Below are 17351 nucleotides of genomic sequence, written 5' to 3'. Positions count from 1 at the left end.
AAAATGGGATTTGGCTCGCGAATTACAGGACGTGTTCAGGTTAGGACAAGGAAGCTTTTTGACACTGCAGCGGCGCCCTGGCAATAGTCCAAACGGGAAACGGCGCCGCATATCGGGGGTAGAAAGCGAGGCCAAGGTCTCTCGGGTTTGCAGGACCGCCCTGGCGGACTCGATTACACTTCCAAGCTCAAGCCAGGCGCCGCAGGCCATGAAGAGGAGCGCAGATTAAAATGGCGCCGGAGGCTCCCCGGGCCGTCCGCGCACAGAACCTTTATCTAAAAATAAAACAAAAAACGATGAGACACCACTAGGGACTTGGGGAGCTCTCCGATCTCCATCTCTCCAGTACTCTCCAATCTCCAGCGTCGCTACATCTTAGGCCGGGGATCCAGTCAGATCTCCGATCTCCATCTTCAATCTCCAATCTCCAACGTCGTCATCTTAGGCCGGATTCAGTCAGATCTCCGATCTCCATCTCCAATCTCCAATCCCCAATCTCGATTCGGGGGCCCGGGGGAGGAGGGGGGCTCAAACCTTCAAGGAGATGCGCTATGGATTCATTCACAATGCAAAAGGATCTCCACCCTCTTTTCGCGCCATTTTGCAATCTCCAGTCGGCCCACACGATCTCTAGGCGCCTTTGGCGCGAAGTCAGAATCTCCACCTCTGTCGCAAGATCTCAAGCGACTGCACGCACCAACTCGAGATCTCAGACTCCTCTCGAGCATCTACACCGGAGAAGATTTGCCTCCACCAGTTCTTCAATCTACTGCTGCTCTTGGCAGGAGATTTGCCACTTAAGAGATCTCTAAAAGGCATCTACGATCTACAGTCCAAGGATCTTCCGATGTTGCGTAGAGATGTCCATGTATGGCCGCGGCGACGGCAAATACGGCTTGAACTAAAAGTAAAGCAGATGTGAATAATCAATGGTGGAAAGAAAAAAAGTACCGGCATTGCGCGTAGGATCATCTCCTCGCGAGATCATCTCACATACTTGTATGTATGTAGCGTCATAAGAGCGAGGGCGCTAGCCCGAGAGTCAGCCGGCGGCGTCCGCTTCCCTGCGCTCGAGGTGCCGCAGCAAACCGGCGGCGTCCGCTTCCCTGCGCTCGAGGTGCCGCAGCAAACCGGCGGCGACCGCCTTCGTCGCGGCCGCCGCGCCTCCCTCTGCGGCTCGCAGGAAGAGGTGGGGCCAGCCGAGCTCGAGCTCGCTCACAAGCCAGCGAGGCTGCCCCGTCGCGCCTCCAGCTGCCTCTCCAGCTGCCTCTCCTCCCCCGCCGCCCGCTGTGTCGGGCAGGAGGTCGACACGCGCCAGGTAGATCTGCTCGCCTGGCCTCGCCGCGCAAGCCGCGCGCGCCTCGCCCATGGCCCGCAGCGCGGTCGCGAGCGCCTCTGCGGGCGGAGAGTCGACGCGAGACACGCGCTGTGCACCGCGCGCGCTCCAGCCCGCCGGCTCCTTGCGCACTGCGTGCAGCAGAGAGCCGTTGACGAAGACGAAGCAGAGCTCGCCGTGCCGCCTCACGCCGCCCAGAAACGGCTGCAGCAGCAGGTCGCCCTCCCTGGCGCGCGAGAGCACGGCTGCCTCGCCGCCCTCCTCGCCGAGTGTGTACAGGTCGACGCCGTCGCCGCCGCTCCCAACGGCGGGCTTGAAGACGTAAGAGCGACGCCCCTCCTCGCCCGCGCTACGCCCGGCGTCCAGCCGCCGGACAGCCGAGCGCAGCTCCGCCCCGGCCGCGCCTTTGGCGAGGAGTGCGGTGGGCACCGTTCCGAGGCCACGCTCCGCCATCTCGAGCAGATACTTCTTGTGCGCGTGCCACGCCGTCGCACGCAGGTCTAGCCGCGGCCCCGCGCCGCCGTCGGCGAGCGAACGGAGCAGCTCGCAGAAGTTAGCCGTGTGAGCGGGCGTCTCGCTGTACGTCCACGCCAGCAGCGGCAACACGGCTCGCGCGCGGTGGAGCAGCGCCGAGGCCGGGCCCGACTGCCAATCGACGCGCTCCACAAAGAGCCCAAGCGAGCGCCACGCCTCGGTGAGGGCGGCGACCTCCTCCTCGGCGGCCGGGATGCTGTCGACAGGGTCGCCGTCAGCGAGAATGAGGACGCGTCGAGCCTGCCAACGCCGAGCGCGGTCCACTAGGCCAGCGCAGCCAGCGCCACGCTTTCCGCCGGGCATCTGTCACTGACTCTTGCTGCGGAGGCTGCCTGTTCCCGAGGACCAGGCGGCGTGCTGCACGGCGGCGTGCCGGCGGCGCTTTCAGCTCGTGGTGGCGTTAGCGGCAGCGAGCGGTGGGAAGAGAGCGGGGTCCCTGGCTCTTCTTTTTCATCTGGAGCCGATTTGGCGAGATCTAGAGTTGATTTTCGCGCAAGGCTCACTACCACCAGCGACCAGACACACATTAACAAGTGTCACAGGACCTCAACGTTGATTTGCGCGCAACGCCTCCTCGCGCGCGCCGGTGCCGCCCCCTGCGGCCCCGTCCGCTTGTCCCGGCGCCAGCCGCCACGCGGAGGAGGAGGGCGGCACGACCGCTGCGGCGCGCTCGGCGAGGGCGGGCGCGGCGCCGTGCAGGATGAAGAGGCCCAGGTGCCAGAGCGTCTCTGGCTCCTGCTCACCCTCCGCCGCGCCCGCGCGCCCCGCCTCGCTCGCCTCGCCCCCCCGCTGGCGCTGCCGCTGCGCTGCAAACTCCTGCGCCGCGGCGAGGATGATGGCGCCGGTGCCTGTGACGGCGAAGGTCGAGACGAGGTACACGGCAGCGATGTCGAGCTTGAGGAGGCCGACGCCGCTCGAGTCGGGAGGGAGCGTGGCGACGCCGGTGAGGAAAGTCTGCGGAAACCTCCAGACCCGCTGCTGCTGCCCGACGCAGTCGATCGCGACGGTCCACGCGCCGGGCGGCAGCCAGCCCGCGACGAAGAGGCGCCAGTGCGAGAGCAGGTAGCGCGAGCCGAGCATGAGGATCAGGGCAAAGACGGGGGCGAAGAAGGAGGCGACCAGCCCGAGGCAGCGGAGGCTATCGTCCTCGCCGACCAGGGCGGCGACGCCCGCCGCCCACGCCGCGAGCAGCGCGGCGTTGCACGCCGCGCGGGCGACCGGCTCGAGCGGCGCGGGATCGCTGCAAGGCGCGGCGGTGAGCCGCCACTCGCCCATCTTGATCTGCCAGAGCGCGGCCTTGACGACGTGGTGGAAGAGCCACGCGATCTCCTCGGCGGGAAGCAGCGTCGCCGCGCCGAGACCGGTCGACTTTTGCGGGTTGAACTCCCAGATCCCGATCTGGGCGCCGACGCTGTCCCACACAAAGGCCTGAGCGACGGCGATCGCCAGGATGAAGGCGATGAAGGCGAAGGAGGCGCGCCGCGTGAGCGGGTCCTTGCCCTCGTCGAGGAGCGACGGCTTGCCTGCGGTGAGCAGCCAGGCGGTCGGCACCAGCAGGAATCCGTGCAGGTCCCAGTAGGAGAGGTCGACGCCGGCCCGCTCAAGATGCCCGCTCAAGATGCCCTCGACCAGGCCCGGCCCTTCCCAGCCGGTGGACGAGACGGTGAGCAGCCGCGGAGGCGGGCAGCGGGCGGAGGGCCGCGCGCAAGCCCGAGATGCGCAGGCGAGGGCCGGCGGCGGCCGAGATGCGCAGGCGAGGGCCAAGATCATGTGCCGAGAGCCCGCACGCCTTGAGCTGGGTTCCCGGCAGTAAAAGAATTCCCCGCAAAAAGGAAAAGGAACCAAAGGGAGGACGAGGAGCTGTTTTGAAAATTGCCTTCTCTGTTTCTCCCCTTTCGGCTGCTCTCCTCGCTCGACCTCTGCTGCGTCAGCACCGCCCGGCGCCGGCATCACTTGGCCCAGCGCCACGTCGCGCAGCTGCTGTCGATCAGATATGCGAGTAGCCCCGCCGCTTCTCCACAGCCGCCCTCTCCTCGCCGTGCGCGGCTCTGCGCCGGCGCACGCCGCGGTCATGCTCTCTCCGGCGGCCGTGCCGTTTGACGCGCCGACCGACTGGTTCGTGTGGCCGCCACTCCTCACCGCTCTCGTTCTCGCCCTCCTTCACGCTGCTCTCGCTCTCGCTGCCGCTGCAGGTTTGTCTACGGCCACCTGCACTTCATCCTCGCTCTGCCGACGCTGACGCTGCTCTCGCTCTCGCCGCCGCTGCAGCGCGCCGCGCCGGTGCAGAAGCAGGCCGCGTACGCCTTTATCGCCTTCATCGTCGTGGTCGGCGTCGTGCAAAGTTTCATTTGGGACAGCTACGGCGCCTCGCTCGGGATCTGGGAGTTCAACCCGGCAAAGTGCACGCTGAGGGAGTCGATCCCGCTGCCGGTCGAGGAGGCGCCGCCAGCCACCCTCGCCCCTCCGCGCTGTGGCCGCGTGAGCCCTGCCTCCGCCGCAGGTGCTCTGGCTCTTCCACCACGTGCTCAAGACGGCGCTCTACCAGCTCAAGGCGTTCGAGCTCGTGCCGGCACAGACGGAGCGCGGCGTCCCTTCGGCCGCGCTGCGCGGCGGCGCCTCCGCTGCTCTCCCCCTCGACGCGTCCGCGACACGTCCGCGACACGTCCGCGACGCGTCCACAGGCGTCTCCGCCGCGCTGCTCTCCGCGTTTGCCTTTGGCGGCTGGCAGCGGGCGCGCTTGCTCTCGCTGCGAGCAGAGCTCACCCCTCCGCCCTGCGGAACAGGCGGCTGGGCGCTGGCGCTCTCGCCCGACGACAGCGTCAAGTGCCTCGGCCTCGTCGCCCTCGCCTTTTCTCCCGTCTGGCTGGTCATCTGGTCGATCGGCTCCTCTTTCGTGCTGCGCCACGCCGACCGCATCACGTGGGGCTGGTTCGCGCCCGGCGTGACCACGGTGCTGATCGACTGCCTCGGCCAGCAGCAGGGCGTGTGGCGCTTCCCGCCCGCTTTCCTCTCGGGCATCGGCAGCGGCTACCTCAAGCTGGACATCTTCCTCGTGTACATGGTGAGCACCTTCGCCGTCACAGGCAACTCGTGTCAAGTGAGTGTTGTCTTGACTAGCATGTGCACGTGGTGAGCACCCTCGCCCGTCACAGGCACCGGCGCCGTCATCCTCGCCGCGGCGGAGGAGCTGCTCGCCCGCCGCAGCGCCCTCGGCGAGCCGCCGCCCGAGTCGCTGCTCGAGGCCGCCTCCGTCGGACGAGCTTTGCCGCGAGCACGGCACGTCCGTGACACGTCCACGCCACGCCGCCAGGTCGCCTCCTACATCTGGTCGAGCTGCCGCGCGAGCAGCCTCTCCGTCGGAGGCGAGGCCGAGGCGCTGAGCTACGAGGGGAGCGAGGTCGCCGCGGCAGCAGCCTCGGGGTGATTGCTAGTATCGTGTACCGACCCGCAGTCTGCCACGCGTATTCCGTGTATTCGGAATCCTATTCGGTACTTTGCATGCGCGCGGCGGCCCGAAAACAAATCTCTCATCTTGTAAGTCGACTCGCGTACGTGTGGAGTCGAGCGCGTGGTGCGCATAATCAAACGCGCGTACAGGGGGCTTCACCTCAGCCTGAGCCTCAGCGCCTCACCGGCGGCGGGTTCTTTTCACGCGCGGGTCCGCCCTAGCCCCTACGGCTTTAGGCAGTAGGAGCTATAGTACGCCTAGGGTGTACTCTAGGGTCCGCGCCCGCGCACTTCTCATCGCGCGTGTGCATTTCGTTTGCGCGTGTCGCGTACGTCACTGGGTCAGGCTCAGGGAATACTGGCGTGTTTCAGAGTCTTTTATATAAGCTTTTCACGTGTCTCACCGCCCCTCGCGCACACTCGCTCGCCAGACGCCAGCGAAACTTGAAAGCTGCTCTCCACACCGGTCTGCTGTCTGGCAGACCCACTGTCTCTCTCACACCGCCTCCCCCTTCTCTCGCCGCGGCCTCGCGGCTCGCTGCAGGCGCGCGAGGATGAGTCCTGTGAGCCTCAGCCGGCGGGCGACGAGGCAAAGGACGCCAAAGAGCAGGATCGCTATGGCGGCGTCCAGCGCCACCGCAGCCTCCCAAGTGAGCGAACCGCCCAAACTGCCGGCCGAGGAGGTTGGCGCTGCAGACGGCGACGCGGCCGCCGCTCCCGCGAGCCAGGCGTGCCCCGAGTGCGCCGCAAGCCGGCGCGCCATCTCGCGCGCCTGTTCACACCCAGAAGTGTGACGCCCTCGATCAACGCCCGCTGCTCACGCCGGCGCAATCTCGCGCGCCTCCTCCGAGCGCACGGCGATGTGGTCCGCAGCCCAGCGCACCGCGGCGCCCGAGTAGCTGCCTGCCACGGCGTGCCAGTGCGGGTCGTCCTTTGGGCGGTAGTGGACGAACGCGTTGACGAAACGCGAGCCCTTGAGCGGGAGCGGCCGGCCGTGCAGGCAGCGCGCCGACTCGTAAAAGAGCATCTCGCCGGGCGAGATGGTGAGGGAGTGCGTCTCGCCGTCGAGCGAGTCGATGAGGAGCGGCCACGCCTACCCTCGTCACGCTTCGCTCTCACCCGGACACGCTTACCCCAACCCCGACGTCCGATGGCTGGTCAAGGTTCATGACGGGTGGTCTCGGGTGACCTCGGGGGGTCTCGGGTGACCTCGGGGGGTGTCGGGTGGCGTCGGGTGGCGTTGGGTGGCTGCCTCCACGTCGTCGGACTGGTCGAGGTTCATGATGGCCGAGAGGGCGTGCGTGTCCTCGCGGTCGACGTGGCGGATGAGCCACGAAGCGTCCGCGTAGACGCGCATCCCGTAAAACGCGGTCGCCTGCAGCTGCACGTCGCCCGCCCACGCGGCCACGGTCGGCATGAGCTCGCGGTGCCACCTCTCCTTCCAGCGGAGCGGCATCGGGATGAGGCGCGTCTGCGACTCCCACCAGTTGACGAAGGCCATCGAGGTGCCGAGGTCGTCCCAGTCCTCGCGCTGCGCGGCGTGCCGGTTGTTGTAGTAGTAGGTCGAGAGCGCGGCCCACGTCCGCTCGGGGATCGGCGCGCGCGCAAAGCCAACCTGTTCACGGCTGCCCGCGCTGGCGATGTGACGGCGACTCGGTGAAGGTGCGGTGCACGGCTACCTCGGCTGCATCTCGGCCGCATCTCGTCTAGATCTCGGCTACAAGGAGCCAGCCTCGGTGAAGGTGCGGTGCACGGCGCGCGCGCGCTTCCGCTCGAGCGCCTGCGTCGTCTCGACGACGGCGGTCCAGTTGTGGCGGTAGAGCTCCTCGGGCAGCGGGGCGGGCTCGCCGATCGAGACGACGCCCGCGTGCTGCACCTGGCGGCGAGGCGTTGCGGCGAGGGGGATGAGGCGGGAGGAGGGCACAGAGTCGGAGTTGTACAGGGTGGGCGGGGCGGCGGGAGGTGTGGAGGGTGCAGGGTCAGAGGTGGGTCGGAGGCCCGCTGGCATGCTGCACCGTGAAGGAGACGGGCGCGCTCGCGGCCGGGTCCTCGGGCCGCAGCTCGAAGGAGTGGCCGAGGAAGGTGTTTTGCCACGAGATGCAGCCGTGGCCCGTGATGGACACCTTGCAGCGCGGACGCAGCAGCGCCTGCTGCTTCCACGCGCCGTCCGGTGCGGCCCACATCACGCGCACGCCCACGTGGAGGTAGTTGATCAGCCCGACCTCCACCGACTCGCAGGTGGTGCGGATCCACCTCGAGATGGCTGCATCGCTCACTACATCGCCCGGCTTTGGCGCCTCCACAGTCGCGGCCGTGGCCAGGCCGAGGGGCAGCCCGCGCTCGAGACAGCCGAGGCTGGGCCCGGGCGCGGCTGGGATGCCTTCCGCAGCGTCGGTTGAAGGCAGCAGCGCATCCGCGAGGGCACCCTCGAGGAGGACCGCCTGCACGCCGAGGTGCTCTCGCATCAGCCGGACGGCGTCGCTGTGGTGACGCGAGTCGCCGCGAAGCAGAAGCAGCTGCGCGGCCAGCCGCTCCTCCTCGTCGACGGGCAGCGAGGCGAGGCTGGTCGCGCGGAGGACGCCCGTGGGCGGCATCGCAGCCGTGTCTCTGTTGTTTGCCCGGCAGAACTCCAAAGTCGCGCCCGCCGGCAGAACAACAAAGCCGGATTTAATTCCCCACCGACGCGTCGGGTGGATCGACTGACCCGGCGCGCACGCTCAAGTCGGATGTGGTGTCGGAGCTGGAAGCAATCTCCAGGGCGGCCAAATGGGACTGGGCGGCACTCATCAGCCTCCTCCAGCATGATGGGGTCGTGATCGTCCCGCTGCCAAGAAAGAGACCATGGCAACGAGGAGGAGCTGCGACGAGACCTACAGAGAGTCAGCTCGGTGGCGCTGGGGTACGACCAACCCGTAGAGATCAAACCCATGACCGAGGGGGATGCCTCGAGCCCGGTGAGGGAGAAGCTCGGCCCAGCCTGGGTGACAAATCTAGGTGCGCACGTGATCGATTGTGTGGGGCCGTGGGGGGCGGTGGCGGGGGGGCAAGCCCTCCGACCTATTCCGTCCGAGACGCAGGTGAGAACGGGCTTGCTCCCGATAGTGCACGGAGTCCTCTGGGCGGCCGTAGATGTCAGGCAGTGGCAACAGCTGCAGTCGGGAATGAGATGACCGCCCTTCGCCCGGCTAATGGTCGAAGTGACACGCCTCTCCCCCGGAGTGCGGTAGACGACCGACGCGTGGAGCCGCGGTTGGAACGGCCATCAGGGTCAAGGGGCCACCCCCGGAGCCCCACACCAGGGCGGCCGCCCGTACCGCCACCATACCCGCCGCCCCCGCCACCGCCTCCGCCCCCGCCGCCGGCGTGGCCGTCACCGCACGGACCCACACAGACCCTGGAGAACCCAGAACCCCCCGTCGGAGACTGGAGTACCGAAGGGGGGGGGGCGAGGGGGGGGGGGCGCCACAGGACGACGGCGGGCCCCCACCGGCGATCCGGAAGGCCGAGGCCGGAGGGCCCCGGGCGGGGCCGGGTTGGCGGGGCCTGGAGTCAGCTATCGGAGGAGGCGAGAGACGAGCTGACTCGGCCCCTGCGGATGGAGTTGGGGCATACGGGCTCGCCGGCGCGGGTAGATCCGTCGCGGCGGCAGCCGGACCATCGTGAACTACGACAAGGAGGGCCGCGACCCCCCGAGCTCGACGAGGAGCCGGCGGAGGGGGGGGCGAGCCGAGTACGATAGAAAGGCCGCGGATGAGGGCGCGACTCGCCAACCAGGGAGAACCAGCCCGACCCCCCGGGGAGGCGCGGCGAGAGGATCCATTGCTGCCGCATTCGGCCGGGGAGACCTCGGCCGGGCCGTCGACGCCCTCGGAAGCGGTGGAGCCGGGAGAAGCTGGCGAAGACGAAGGGCGGCAGCGGAGAAAGCGACACCAACAACGAGGGAAACGACCATACCGGTCGTCGCATAACGCTCGGGAGACGAGCAAGAGAGCGAATCAAGGAGTGTCGGAACCCTGGGAAGACGAGGGGTGAGCCCTCAGGCGGGCGGGGGGTCTACTCAAGTGTCTGCGCAAGTGAGTGCAGAGAGTGGTGGTGTGAGGCGTGCAGTGTGGTGTTCATTAGCTCCGAGTAGAGGGGGCGTCCTGCAGTTAAGGGGAAACCCGGTACGCGGGGCTAACCCTCGGAGACCCGAATTTACTTTATGGCCCTTTCCCTGCGAACGCGCACCCCCGAGGCTATAGGGCTCTCTTGCCCGCAACCCGATCACGATCATCCGGCCCGCTGGGTGTGCTTCTTAGCCCCCCGGCTCTGGATGTGAGGCTACTGACTGCACTCCAAGTGCTCCAAGATGGAACTCTCTCCACAGCAGACAGGCTCGACACAGGTGCGGACTGGCGCGTGCTAGCACTATCACAGGCAAACAAAGAAGAAACGCCGGGACAGTCGATCCACCCGACGCGTGCCGTCCTCCCATCCCTCCCGTGGCTTGTCTGTTCTCTTTCTTTCTTTTTTCTTTCTGGAACTCCACCGCCCACATTAGTATGTGGGAGACTCCTGCCGCCGCCCCTGCCACCCCTGTCAGTGTGCCTGTGGTAGCGAGAGACTGCCAGTGAGAAGCTGGAGGCAGGTCGCTAGACTGAGATGAGACCGCCAGTGGAGTTGGGAGTCCACCGAGCACCGCGCTGCCTAGCCGCTAGCGCGCTGCGAGCCTGTCGTTGTCCCTTGTCAGGGAGCAGGAGAACCCCCTGTGCCCCTGACAGGCCCCTGATCGTCCTTCCAAAATCCTGCTCGTGCAGGTGGGGACCCTGTCCTCGTCCCATCCCTTGTTTGGTTTTTCTGATTTCTTTCTTTTCTTTCTTTGGAGCTCCACCGAGCACCGCGGTCCTCCTCCGCGCTGCGAGATGTTTTTTCGGGAGAGAGATTTTAGGAAACCAACAATCTTTTTTCGCGGTTTCGCATGAAGAATACGCATTCAGCAACACCAACCCCGCATCAACCTGCCAGGACTGGTTGGATGGGATAGGATTTGATTATTGAGAGAAAAGAAAGAAAACAATCACCCAACGAAAGAAAACAAGCACCCAAACGTTGGGATGGGAGGACGGCACGCCGCCACCACACATGGATTTAAGGAGAGGAGTGTGGTGCTAGCCGTCGCCCACCCTTGGGCGTCTGCCTCTTCCTAAAGAAAGAAAGAAAACAGACAACCCAAGGGAGGGATGCGCGGAGGCGTTTTTCTTTTGGCGAAGGGAATTTTCGCACACGGTCCGCTCGCCACACTCTAGCCTGGACAGTAAAGGCATACGGAACCGCTCGCCACACTGGCTAATCAGTCCTGGCCTCCTGGCCGCCATGTCTCTGCTGATGTCCGCTCCTCGCGTAGTAGCGGTGAAGGCCTCCTACCTGCAGAAGCGCGACTCGCTCATCGGGGCGGTCGACTCGCATGAGCTTCTCTCTGCAGACAGCACTCACGGCCTCCTGCCCAGCAGCCTCTCTCGCGACTCGACGCTTCCGCAGCTCACATACGTGGACGAGTCGCGATGCATCGGGTGCCGGTACTGCGCGGAGATCGCGCGAAGCACGTTCCGGATGGAGGCTGAGTTTGGTGCGGCGAGGGTCTTCCAGCAGAGCGGCGACACAGCGGACGTCATCGCGGAGGCGATCGACTGCTGCCCTGTGGACTGCATACACGCGGTGTCGTTCAACGAGCTCGAAGTGCTGGAGCGCCATCGGAGGGGACTGCTTGCGGGCGGAGGGATGGCTGCGGCTCAGGGGGCGGGCAAGCTCGCCGCCCGAGCGGAAGGCAGGGACACGGCCAACTGGCGGTCGCCGCTGAGGGACGGAGTGAGCAGAGACCGCTCGCGCCTTGACGAGCCGCCGTCCAGCGCTGGGGAGGAGAGCGCGCTATCTGGAGGCGGGGTCGCCGCCGCGGAGAGCATCGACGACGAGGCGCTGGCGGCTGTGGAGCTGGGGTGGGAGGCGTTCGCGAGCTTGTTCCCAGAGGAGGAGGACATCTGACCCCTCTGGATCTCTGGAGTTGGGCGTACACAGTGGGTTGCGGGCATAAGGAAAAGAGGATCTCGCGGCACGCCGTCGTCGTTTGCGTTCCTTAGACCTTAGAGCGCTTTCCACACAAATAAATAAAACGGACACCTCTCTAGTGTGAGATGGGTAAAAAGGAACAGGTCCCCGCCCTTGCGATCTTTGTGCAGGGTTCTTTGTGGGTGTGGTCGGCGACTAGCCGGGGTCGTCCTCCCGATGGGGGACTAACTAGCACTAGCCGTCTTCCACATGGTCCCTCGGGTCCCTGCTGCTCCTAATCTCGTCGTACATCCTCCTGCTGATCTCCGCAACATCCTGCTCCCTCCCTCGTCTCGCCCTGCGCGTTTGCTCCGCCTCACCGTCTTCTGCCCTGCGTCGTCTGGCGACGGGTCCTCCATAGTCGGTCGAGGTCGCCGCCCTCCTCGTGCCTCTTCCCAACGTTCCCTCGGCGGCCGATGCCGTCTGCTCCGGCTCCCCAGTCCCCGGTTCTGCCCTGCTCTCGTCTGCGCTAGTTTCTGCTTCGTCATCACTGGCGCCTCTCCTCTTTTTTCTCCTCTTCTTGTATGCTTTGTACATCGCGTCGATTCCTTTTCGCGTGAGCACCAGCCTGAAGCCCGCCCAGCAGCTGAACCGCTCCCTAAGTCGAAGGAGCATCATCAGTCTCACCCACTTCGCTCGCTGCCCACCGTCTCCGCTCCCTCCCGCTTGAGCCGCCGTCGCGGCCCTCGTTCGTCCCACTGGCTGCTGGCCTGTCCCTGCGTTGCCTGCGTCATCCCTCCTCCTCCGCGACTCCCTCAAGGCCGGCCGAGCCTCCTTCCACCCAGTGAAGAGCTTCCTCAGCCACTCGATGTGTTCCTCTCTCTTCATTATGCGCGCTGTAGCCTCATCATTGAGCTGGATCCACCTCTGCACCGCTCCTGTCGCCGCCTCGGCCACGACTTGCAAGTTCCTCGTGACCCCGGCGCCAAGGTCCCTCCGGCTCTTCTCCGAGAGATCATCTACCAGCGCCGGCAACACCCCCCCGACGGCTGGGGCTAGTGCATCGTACCCGTCCTCATCCAGCACCCTATAGCGTGGGCCCTTCAGCGCAGCGACATGCGCTATCCTCCGCGTCTTCAGCGTATCCTTGGAGTCGGGTGCCGCCTGGGCTACTTTGCTGATCGCCGTCCCCGTCTGCGCTCGCGCCACTCTGAGGAACCATCTGGCCTGCTCCCTATTCCCCAGGCAGGCGCCGCTAAGCAAGTGCGCCATCGTCGCTCTAGGCGGGTTCTCATCTTCCTCGGTCCATTGCTGCGCGGCTTTCCGCACGATCGGACACAGCGGGTCTCGCTTTAGTGCCGCCCTCCTCGCCGCGTCCCTCGCGGCCTTACAGACGAGGCAGCCCCTGAGTTCGCTCCTTGTGGCGGCACCCGGGGTCTCTCTCCCCGCCTCTCCCCGCATAATCCTCTCGTGATGCGCTCCGTGTGGCACCCCCGCCTGCTGCCGCACACGCGCTCCCATGACGGTCTTTGTCACCACGTTGTGATCATCCACGTCGGCGAATTCAATCTCGCGCTCGCCGTGCTGATCCTTGATCCGCTGGCGCTTGTCCCGTTTGTGTCTCGTCGTTCCCCTGACCACATCGCTCCACAGCGGCCCCGTCACCCCTGCCGTGTGCGACCCCGCCGTGAGCCCCTCGCCGAGCCGTCCTCGCACCCACTCGTTCGCGTGGCCGCGTGTGGCGTAATAGGTCCTCCGGTCCAGTACCTCCCGCCCACACTCTCTCTGTCTGCCGTCCTCCGGCGGTCCGTGTATAGGCACGGGCGTGTCCTCACCGCTCCCCGAATGACCGCTGTGGCATCCTCAATCTCGCTGGCCCCTGTGTATGCCGTCGCCGCGGCGTCGGCGTAGGCGTTGCTAGCGCACCCCGCGTGGCTCGGTACCCACAGGAACGTGACGGATTCGAGCTGGGCGCGATATCTGCATATCCCCTCTAACATCCCTCCTCGGTCCCATTCCCTGAGCCCCTCAAGAGAGCCTCTTCGATACGCCGCCTCGATCTGCTGTAGCGCGGGCTTGCAGTCGCTCAAGACGAGGCACCTCCTGTCCGCCGCATCTTCCGCCGTCGCCATCTTACGCAGGTAAGCCAGCACCGCGTACATTTCCGCGTCTATCACCTGCCAGTCGTCTGGCAGTCTGCCGCCCCACAGCCCCTGCCCAAACGCGAGCCGCAGCTCATCGTCCCCGCTCTCGAGCTGTTCAGATCCCTCGACGGGTCTCCCGAATCGGACCGGCCCTTCGTACACCCCATACGACACAACTGGTCGAGGCACGAACCTATCCCCCACCCACTTGTTTGGCATGTCTCTCCCTCCATCCGTCGCAGCGAGGTGCGTGAAGCGCTTTCCACACACACAAGCCCACGCAACCTGGTTTCTCTTTTACGGGGGAAGGACCGTGAAAAAAAGGATGGCGGCTGCGGCTGCGGCTACCGCTGCTACTGCCGCTGCTGCTGCCTCGGTTGCGGCTGCTGCCATAGCTGCAGCTGCGGCCGCACCGCCCGGCGAGGCGGTGGCGAGGCGGCGAAGGAGGCGGCAGCGGCGGCGACGGAGGCGGCGGCGGCAGCTGCTGCTGCTGCTGCTGCTGCTGCTGCTGCTCCAACTGCTGCTGCTGCTGATGAAGAGAAAGAAAGAAAGAAAGAAAGAAAACACACAACCCAAGGGACGGTTAGGGCACGCCGCCACCACACAGGGATTTTAAGGAGAGGGGTGTGGTGCTAGCCGTCGCCCACCCTAACCCTTGGTCGTCTGCCTCTTTCTATCTCCCTTCGCAGTCCCTCCCCGATTCTCGCTGCAACCTTCATGCCACCTCGCGGTCGTCCCACTCTCGTCGTTCTCCCTTCTGTCGCTTCTTCCTCTGTCGCGTCGCTCTCCTCTGCCTCGTGCCCTCGTCCTGCGACGCCGCCACCGCCTGCCGCTCCCTTGCTCTCGCGCTGCGCACACGCAAATTCTTTTTGTCTTGTTTAAATTCTTTTTGAGCGGGCTGTCCTCTGTTGTAGCCCCTCCCACGCGCGCGGATCAGCCCACGCGCGGGGTCGACGGCGCCGCGGCGAGAGGCGGGGGTGGCGGAATGTCGGGCGCCGCGAGCCGCGACGTCAAGCTGTCGGGCGTGCCGGCCCGCGCCACCGAGGCGGACGTCCTCTCGCAGCTCAGCGACTACGGGGACGTGAGGGTGCGAATGTCGCACCGCAGGGACGGCTCCGTCGAGTGCGCCGCCAGCTTCGAGTCGGTGGAGCTGGCGCAGGTCGCCCCTCCCCCTGCGCGCTCGGCGCGGCCGGCGGCCCCTCGCGGGACGGCCCCTCCTGAGCCCCGCGCGCGCCGCGTTTGCAGGCCTTTGTGGAGGGCTCCGTGGGAGAGTTTGCAGTGTGCGGGGTCGCGGTCGACTTGGGCTACTCGGAGCCGTCCCGCGCCCCTCCTCAGTGGCGCACGCACCGGCGGGAGGGTGCGATGGCGGTCCGACCTCGCACGGCGCGTTCCCAACTTCTCAGCGGCCTGCACGGGCCACGCAGGCGAGGCGTCGAGGGAGGCGGCGGAAGACGACTGGCGCGAGCGGCGCGAGCGAGACCGCGAGCGAGACCGCGAGCGAGACCGCGAGCGAGAGCGGGGGCGAGACCGCTCGCGCTCGCGCGACAGGTCGCGAGAGCGTGACCGCCGCAGAGGCTACGACGACCGGTACGATGACCGGTACGACGACCGGCACGACGACCGGGGTGGCGGCGGCGACTATGAGCGAGAGCTGCGCCACGTGTTTGAGATGCGCAGGTCGAAGAACGAGGGGGGCCCTCCCCTTCCCCTTCCCCCCCCCCCCCTCCCCTCCCCTCCCCCCCCCCCTCGTCAGCGCCGACCCTTGCTTCGCCTCAGGCGGAGGGGCGGCGCGACTATGGCGAGGGCGGCCGCAGCGAGGAGCGGCGCGAGGAGCGGCGCGAGGAGCGGCGCGAGGAGCGGCGCGAGGAGCGGCGCGGAGACGATCGCGATCGTCGCGACGATCGGCGTGGCGGCGACGGCCGCGATGAGTGGCGTGACGATCGCCGTGAAGAACGGCGCGAGGAGCGGCGCGAGGAGCGGCGTGGCGATGGCCGCGGCGATTGGCGCGGCGATTGGCGCGGCGAGGAGCCAGAGGCGCCGCCGCCGCTCGCCCCCCGTCCCCGCCTCCACCGGCAGCGCCCTACCCGCCCTCGCCCCCGGCCGCCAGGCGCCCGTGATCATGGTCAAAGGGATGGGGGAGGGGACTGGGGAGGCCCAGGTCAAAAAGGCTTTTTCCCCATAGGGGCCCTTCCCGGAGGTGGGGTTTGTTCCCGAAAAAGGGGAAATTCCCCCCCCCCCTTTTCCCGCCCGGTTTTTCGGGCCCCCCCCAAGGCCCCCCCCCCCCCCCCCCCAACACACACCCACACCCCCGCCGCCGCCTCGCAGGCTCGCGCGCCTCTCGCGGCTTCGCCTTTGTCGAGTTCTTTGAGATGGCGGACGCCAGGTCGCTCCTCCGGAGCAAGGGCGGTGGCTTCGAGGCGGCCCCTGCGCAGCATCCCACCGCACCGAAGGCGCGCGGCGCGGCGCGCTCGAGAGGGGTGGTACATCCTGCCTGCAGGTGGACGGCGCCAGCTGCCGGCTCTCTTGGGCGAGGGACACGCACCGCTCGGCCTTCCGCGCAGAGGAGCGCGAGCCGGCGCACCAGGGGCCGAAGCGGGCGGGGTACGGCGTCCCGGAGGGCTTCGAGGCGGACCACGAGAGCGGCTACTACTACTCGGCCGAGACGGGCTACTACTACGACGCCGCAAAGTGCCTCTACTACCACCCCGCCACCGGCCTCTGGTACTCGTCCGACCCGATCACGGGCAAGCTGAGCCAGTACATCGACGAAAAGTACCTCGACCCGATCACGGGGCTACCGTACGAGATGAACGCGGAGGCGGCCCCGGCGGCGGCGCCCCTGCCCGTGGGCAACGCACTCGCCACCGCCGCCGCAGCCGCCGCCGCCGCCGCCGCCGCGGGCGGCGGCGAACCCGCGGTGGCAGAGGCGAAGCCGCTCGAGGGGAACCGCGGCAAGGTGGTGCTCGGGATGGGCGGCGGGGGCGGGCTCGCCAAGGGGAAGAAGCTGGGCCTCGCGAAGCCCTCCCTCGGCCTCTTCAAGCAGGCGGTGGCGGACGAGCCCGAGGAGCCGGCCGAGCCGGCCGAGCCCGCAGAGGCGCGGGGCGCGCCTCCGCTCCGGCCCGGCGACGCGGCGCCACCCATCCAACGGGCGGGCAGGCCGCGGCCGCCGCCCGACCTGAGGGCGGACGGGGCGCCGCCGCCGCAGCAGCCGCCGCCGCCGCCGCCGCGCAGCAGGGACGGCGACGGCGACGTGGACTGGGACAACCTCGTCTGCCTCGTCTGCAAGCGCAAGCTCAAGTCGGCTGCGGTGCTCGCCAAGCACGTCGCCGAGTCGGAGCTGCACAAGCAGAACGTCGCGGCGAGGGACGCGCAGCGGCGGCCGCACGACGACGGGCGGACCAACGGGCGCGGCTTCAGCGAGGCTGCGCCAGAGCGGCGGAGGTGAATATAAACAAAGCCGTAAGGTGAAGTGAGTCGCGAGTTTGAAACCATTGGTTTTATATCGTTGAGCAAGGCATACTCGTATGAAGGCCACCACCCAACAACTCCGCGCGCGCACGCGAATCGCCCCTCGTTGCGCGCTCGTTCCAACATCTCCCGACAACGCACCCCTCAAGGACCCCAAGGTCAAGGACACACAAGCCCCAAGACCGCAACGGACACGCGCGCGACACGAGATAAAGTACGAAAGCAATGAACCATCTCGAGCGAATAGCGAAGACGCCGTGCTCCACTGTTCCCTCCGCGTTCCGTTACATTCCAGCTACAGCACCTCCGCGCCGCGTGCGGCCGAGTGCATGGCCGCCGCCGCCGCCGCCCTCGCCGCCGCCGCTTCGCGCCTTGCTGCCGCCGCCTCCTCGCGCGCCGCG

The 17351-nt window shown here is 67.1% G+C and overlaps 6 protein-coding genes across 6 annotated transcripts; 3 read left to right on the top strand and 3 right to left on the bottom strand.

Moving 5' to 3' along the window:
* Nucleotides 1-1042: 1042 nt before the first annotated feature.
* On the bottom strand, nt 1043-3640 carry EMIHUDRAFT_109333 (hypothetical protein; the record flags this gene model as incomplete). The annotated part of the gene is made up of 2 exons (XM_005790796.1): nt 1043-2110; nt 2528-3640. 2 exons carry the CDS (start codon nt 3638-3640, stop codon nt 1043-1045), a joined length of 2181 nt encoding a protein of 726 aa, XP_005790853.1.
* A 223-nt stretch (nt 3641-3863) lies between these two features.
* Nucleotides 3864-5494, top strand: EMIHUDRAFT_466833 (hypothetical protein; the record flags this gene model as incomplete). The annotated part of the gene is made up of 5 exons (XM_005790795.1): nt 3864-3985; nt 4063-4370; nt 4654-4953; nt 5023-5111; nt 5181-5494. The coding sequence occupies 5 exons, from the start codon at nt 3864-3866 to the stop codon at nt 5292-5294; spliced, it is 933 nt and encodes a 310-aa protein (XP_005790852.1). The 3' UTR covers nt 5295-5494.
* A 48-nt stretch (nt 5495-5542) lies between these two features.
* Nucleotides 5543-7911, bottom strand: EMIHUDRAFT_224479 (hypothetical protein; the record flags this gene model as incomplete). Its single annotated transcript, XM_005790794.1, has 6 exons — nt 5543-5575; nt 5820-6089; nt 6174-6410; nt 6576-6932; nt 7071-7193; nt 7333-7911. The coding sequence occupies 6 exons, from the start codon at nt 7909-7911 to the stop codon at nt 5543-5545; spliced, it is 1599 nt and encodes a 532-aa protein (XP_005790851.1).
* Nucleotides 7912-10840: 2929 nt separating this feature from the next.
* EMIHUDRAFT_59415 (hypothetical protein) lies at nt 10841-11047 on the top strand (the record flags this gene model as incomplete). Its single annotated transcript, XM_005790793.1, has 1 exon — nt 10841-11047. A coding segment is annotated over one exon (207 nt), but the record flags the coding sequence as incomplete, so codon positions are not given.
* A 546-nt stretch (nt 11048-11593) lies between these two features.
* On the bottom strand, nt 11594-13701 carry EMIHUDRAFT_224477 (hypothetical protein; the record flags this gene model as incomplete). The annotated part of the gene is made up of 2 exons (XM_005790792.1): nt 11594-13105; nt 13174-13701. The coding sequence occupies 2 exons, from the start codon at nt 13699-13701 to the stop codon at nt 11594-11596; spliced, it is 2040 nt and encodes a 679-aa protein (XP_005790849.1).
* A 498-nt stretch (nt 13702-14199) lies between these two features.
* Nucleotides 14200-16927, top strand: EMIHUDRAFT_454638 (hypothetical protein; the record flags this gene model as incomplete). The annotated part of the gene is made up of 6 exons (XM_005790791.1): nt 14200-14212; nt 14454-14641; nt 14728-14839; nt 15057-15142; nt 15980-16281; nt 16717-16927. 6 exons carry the CDS (start codon nt 14200-14202, stop codon nt 16925-16927), a joined length of 912 nt encoding a protein of 303 aa, XP_005790848.1.
* Nucleotides 16928-17351: the final 424 nt, after the last annotated feature.

Source organism: Emiliania huxleyi (genome assembly GCF_000372725.1).
Source record: "Emiliania huxleyi CCMP1516 chromosome Unknown EMIHUscaffold_118, whole genome shotgun sequence".
In the NCBI taxonomy this organism is placed as follows: domain Eukaryota; phylum Haptophyta; order Isochrysidales; family Noelaerhabdaceae; genus Emiliania; species Emiliania huxleyi.
Note: the sequence above shows the minus strand (reverse complement) of the source record. Positions and strands in the feature narration are given on the sequence as shown.